At 35.9% G+C, this 5,077-nt stretch overlaps 1 protein-coding gene across 1 annotated transcript; it reads right to left on the minus strand.

The window, feature by feature from the left end:
• Positions 1 to 346: 346 nt before the first annotated feature.
• On the minus strand, positions 347 to 875 carry LOC119079402 (syndecan-3-like). The gene is made up of 2 exons (XM_037187290.1): positions 759 to 875; positions 347 to 597 (listed from the first exon to the last, which is right to left on the minus strand). The coding sequence occupies exons 1-2, from the start codon at positions 860 to 862 to the stop codon at positions 471 to 473; spliced, it is 231 nt and encodes a 76-aa protein (XP_037043185.1). The 5' UTR covers positions 863 to 875; the 3' UTR covers positions 347 to 470.
• Between the last annotated feature and the right edge of the window lie 4,202 nt (positions 876 to 5,077).

Raw genomic sequence — 5,077 nt, forward strand, 5'->3', positions numbered from 1 at the left:
AAGCGAAATGGAACACTCTCGACTACATCTCTCAGTTTGTAAAAAAGCTGTAGGCAGATTGCGTATAAAAACAATTTTAAATGCAATAAATTCAATTGTTGCACATCTTAGGTGATATATGTCTTTATCGAAAAGTTTAGACGACATGACATTAGTTTCGTGATGATTGATTAAGCTTCATAATTGCATCAGAACAATTTATATGATGTACTTTCCACTGATCTACTTTCTTTCGGTTTCTGTTCTCTTGCGAATTTGTAGAATTTAATCATTCACAAATAAATCAATTGGAAGAACTAGTACCTTTTTGGGTTATTATTCGGTTAAAAATCATAGAATGGCTCTGTAAAGTTCAAAGGTAATTTAATTTATTGAATTAACTGCAGGGCACGGTTCATAATATTAGACTCGTCAAGTTGTATTGTAAGAAGTTTGTTGTAAGTTGAATTTAAACGCATCTTCTAAAGCGCTTAGCCACCCTCCTCAGTAGTAGTGGTGGTTGTCGTCGTCGTAGTTGATGTAGTGGTTGTAGTAGAAGTAGTAGTTGATGTGGTCGTAGATGTTGTCGTTTTTCTAAACCAATGGTTCCACAACCACCTGTAACAAATTAAATCGATCATCAAAATTTCCAAATCGTTGAAATATTACAAGAAATTCTGAAACGTTGCAAAACATTTATACTAAGAACTGAAATGTGTCTAAGTTCAAAATTGATTATCAGATACTAGTGATATGTGCAAACTTTGCTAACACTTTACCAGCATGGTTCGGCTGAAGCTTCTGGTGCAGCTGAAGCGGCCGCGAAAACAGCCACCAACAAAAGAGAGACGAGAAGAAACTTAATCGCTTTATCACTTGGCATAGTTTCACTTGCAGTACTGTACTGATGATTGATTTCGAAATATTTGACTCTATTTATAGTCAAACTGCTTTCTCAATATTTGAATTTTTTCATTAGTTATAATGAAAACATCTGCTGTTGTTTTAATATTCAAATGCATGTTATTGACGAAGGGCAACTATATTGCATTATATCAAGGAAAAAAAGTGTATCGATACGACTACATTAGAGATAAACAGTCCCTCAACCCGTATTGTTATCCGGCCTATCTTTGAAACCACAATTTGAGCAACACAAAGTTGAAGTTTATCCCTGAAGATTGTTCCAGACAATGCAGAAAGAAATATTCAGAACGAAGAGACAATGAGTGAGGCTGCTTAAAATGCAGATATTTTATGATGCTTTCAAAAACTTCATTATTGAACGTTGTAATTAAATTTTATTTGGATCTAAAGTTAAATTCCATCTATCAGCCAGAAGCTACAGTAGTGGTAGTCGTAGTTGTAGTGGTTTCAGCAGCGGCGGCAGTTGTAGCAGCACCACCTGAAGCATCACCAGCCGCTGCGGTCGTTGCTGCTGCAGCTGTTGTGGTTGTTGTTCCTGCTGCTCCAGCAAGTAATCCCCAGAACCCAAAGCAAGGTTCAGCTTCTGCTGATGGTGCAGCTGAAGTACTGGCAAATGCGGCCACAACCAATAAAGCGAAAAGTGCGATTTTCATCATTTTTTTAAGAAACTGTTAAGTTTGACAAGCAAAGTTGAACTGATAATTTGGTTTGGCTATGCTGATCCTTATATACAAAAAAAAAAAATTTGAAACGAACGCTAAATCGAAACAAGTAACTCTAAATTCATTCCACTTTATCTCTGTTTTCAAAGATTTCATCATGGAATTGTGTAAATCGATACATACATTTTCTCAAGTTCACCTTCCAAATTTTCGAAATTATGAAATGGAATGGAAATTTTTATTTATTTTGTTTTATTTTAATATCATTAACTCGGAGGTTCTAGTCATACCTGATTTGAACATCTCGTCTACAAATCAAATTAAACAATTATCGTGATCACCGTCATAATTTAGCTTGAACTCAAATTAAGGGTGAATTAAAATGCAATTTTTTGGTTCATGGATGTCTGAATCTAATTATGGTGACATCACGTTGTTTGTTCGGCTTACTTACAGCATAAGTTTTGCATCCACCCACAAAATGGTAAAATGATTCTATCATGTTTCAATTTTTCTAAGGTGCACGAATGATTGTAATCTACTGACCTTGTTCATTCAAGTTGCCTGTGCACATTGTTCATGACTAGTGGAGAAACCACTTAAAGTCATAAAGTGTAACATGATCTCACATTTTTCCAAAAAAAAAGTCTTCGTGTGAATCTGTTCTGGGTATCCACTTAACATGCGTTGACTTTTACACAGCAGCATCTGCATCAACCACCGTCGCTCAACAGCATTGTTGGCTATTACTACTTTTTGCGTTTTAAATTACAATTTTTTAAGGTTAATTACCAATTTCATCGTTTGGTTACTGTCAACGAGGTAAATACCTGACCAAATGCATCCTACTCATCGTTACAACATTTCGCGTCCAATATGGGATTTGTAAATTCTTAGGGACCATTTACATGCAGTTCACGTTTCTGTCAGGTCCAGCTTTGGGCACATACATATGACCCGAAAGACAACTGTATGGACCAATTGTTGGCAGTGGGGAGATAAACCTCATATTTTGCTCTGAACGATACTCTTGAGTGTTTAAGAATCGTTTAAAGTGTAATGTTTGTTTTCTTTTTGATTTGTGAGCAATTTTAACAACAGAAAACAAAACAAATGCACACAACCGTGATGCGCTCGAATTAAACAAATCACATTAACCATATGTAATCAATTCTCAAAAATGGTTTAAGCTCGATTCGATTTGTAATTATAATTTTCAAAGAATTTTCAGCTGAATAAGACAGCAAAAAAAGTTGACCTAAGATATGATTACCTAAAAATACCACCAAAAAATCACTTTAAGAAGTCATGTCTGGAGTTTCCATTCTAATTTACTGTTTGACATCATTCAATGCTCAATTATATCGATAGTGACACTGGTTCTAACAGAAGAACAGCAACTTTGTAAACAAAAATTCATGAGACATGTCGTAATGATATCTTCATTGATAAAAATTTCCATTCCATTTCATAATTTCGAAAATTTGGAAGGTGAACTTGAGAAAATTGTTGTCTTGATTTACATATTGCCTGTTGAAATATTTGAAAACAGAGACTAAGTGGAATAGTTTTAGAGTTATTTCGATTTGGCGCTCGTTTCACAATTTGTTTCGTATATAAGGATCAGCGTAGCTCGACCAAATTATCAGTTCAGCTTTGCTCGTCAAACTTAACAGTCTTTAACTTATCAAAATGATGAAAATCGCACTTCTCGCTTTATTGGTTGTGGCAGCATTTGTCAGTACTTCAGCTGCACCATCAGCAGAAGCTGAACCTTGCTTTGGGTTCTGGGGATTACTTGCTGGAGCAGCAGGAACAACAACCACAACAGCTGCAGCAGCAACGACCGCAGCGGCTGGTGATGCTTCAGGTGGTGCTGCTACAACTGCCGCTGCTGCTGAAACCACTACAACTACGACTACCACTACTGTAGCTTCTGGCTGATAAGCAGAATCTAACGTTAGATCCAAATAAAATTTAATTTGAACTTTAACTAATGAAGTTTTTGTAAGCATCATAAAATAGCAACATTTAAGCAGCCACGCTTATTGCCTCTTCTTTCTGAATACTACTCGTTAATTCATTTTAAAACAAAATTTCAAAATTTGTATTCGTCTATGATGGCCGGTCTAATAGAAAACTGTGTTATCTTGAGTGTTCGATTTGACGAAAAAAATACATTTCATGCCCATGAAGATGAGCATCTTTATGATGGACCGTCAGTGCATTGAATATTTTTATTTTACTTCTTATTCATCTATTTCTTTGTTTCCAATTCTTTTTCCTCCTTCGGAACAATCATCATTTTTAGAATTCATTTTTTTGTTGCTGAAATTGAGGACTCAAAGATAGGCTGGATAACAACACGGGTTGAGGGACTGTTTATCTCTAATGTAGTCGTATCGACACACTTTTGTTTCCTTGATATAATGCAATATAGTTGCCCTTCGTCAATAACATGCATTTTAATATTAAAACAACAGCAGATGTTTTCATTATAACTAATGAAAAAATTCAAATATTGAGAAAGCAGTTTGATTATAAATAGAGTCAAATGTTACGAAATCAATCATCAGTACAGTACTGCAAGTGAAACTATGCCAAGTGATAAATCGATTAAGTTTCTTCTCTTCTCTCTTTTGTTGGTGGCTGTTTTCGCGGCCGCTTCAGCTGCACCAGAAGCTTCAGCCGAACCATGCTGGTAAAGTGTTAGCAAAGTTTGCACATATCACTAGTATCTGATAATCAATTTCGAACTTAGACACATTTCAGATCTTGGTATAAATGTGTTGCAATGTTTCAGCACAGAGTGTTTCAGCAATTATCAGTTCAGCTTTGCTCGTCAAGCTTAACAGTCTTTAACTTATCAAAATGATGAAAATCGCACTTCTCGCTTTATTGGTTGTGGCCGCATTTGTCAGTACTTCTGCTGCACCATCAGCAGAAGCTGAACCATGCTTTGTATTGTGGAGCGCCTTAGCAAGAACAACAACAACCACAACGGCTGCAGCAACAACGGCCGCAGCAGCAGCAGGTGGTTCAAGTGGAGCTGCCACAACTGCCGCTGCTGCTGAAACCACTACCACTACGACTACAACTACTGTTGCTTCTGGCAGATAAATGGTTAATTAATGCTATTTTGTAATATGAATTTTACTTAAGATCCAAATAAAATGTAATTAGAACGTACTACGATGTTTTTTGAACAGAAAACGTGAATGTGGTCTATGTATTGGTCTCGTTGTCTCCAATTTCTGTTCATATCTATTGACTACATCGACATTTTGTCGCTTGCCCTGATGTCAATACTTTACATTTTATAGTGCTCTCCTAGAAATGGAATAAAAAAATTAAAAAAACAGGAAAAACCATGACATAGTGAACGAACAACAAATCCATTTCGATTTCGAATAGGAGAAGTTCTGTGACCAAAGGAATTGTCTGTGATGGTATAAGAAAGTTAGTTGAGTTTATATTTACTCATTCGAGTACGTTACTATCAAATCAAG

This window comes from Bradysia coprophila, unplaced genomic scaffold, assembly GCF_014529535.1.
Source record: "Bradysia coprophila strain Holo2 unplaced genomic scaffold, BU_Bcop_v1 contig_324, whole genome shotgun sequence".
Taxonomy (NCBI): Eukaryota; Metazoa; Arthropoda; class Insecta; order Diptera; family Sciaridae; genus Bradysia; species Bradysia coprophila.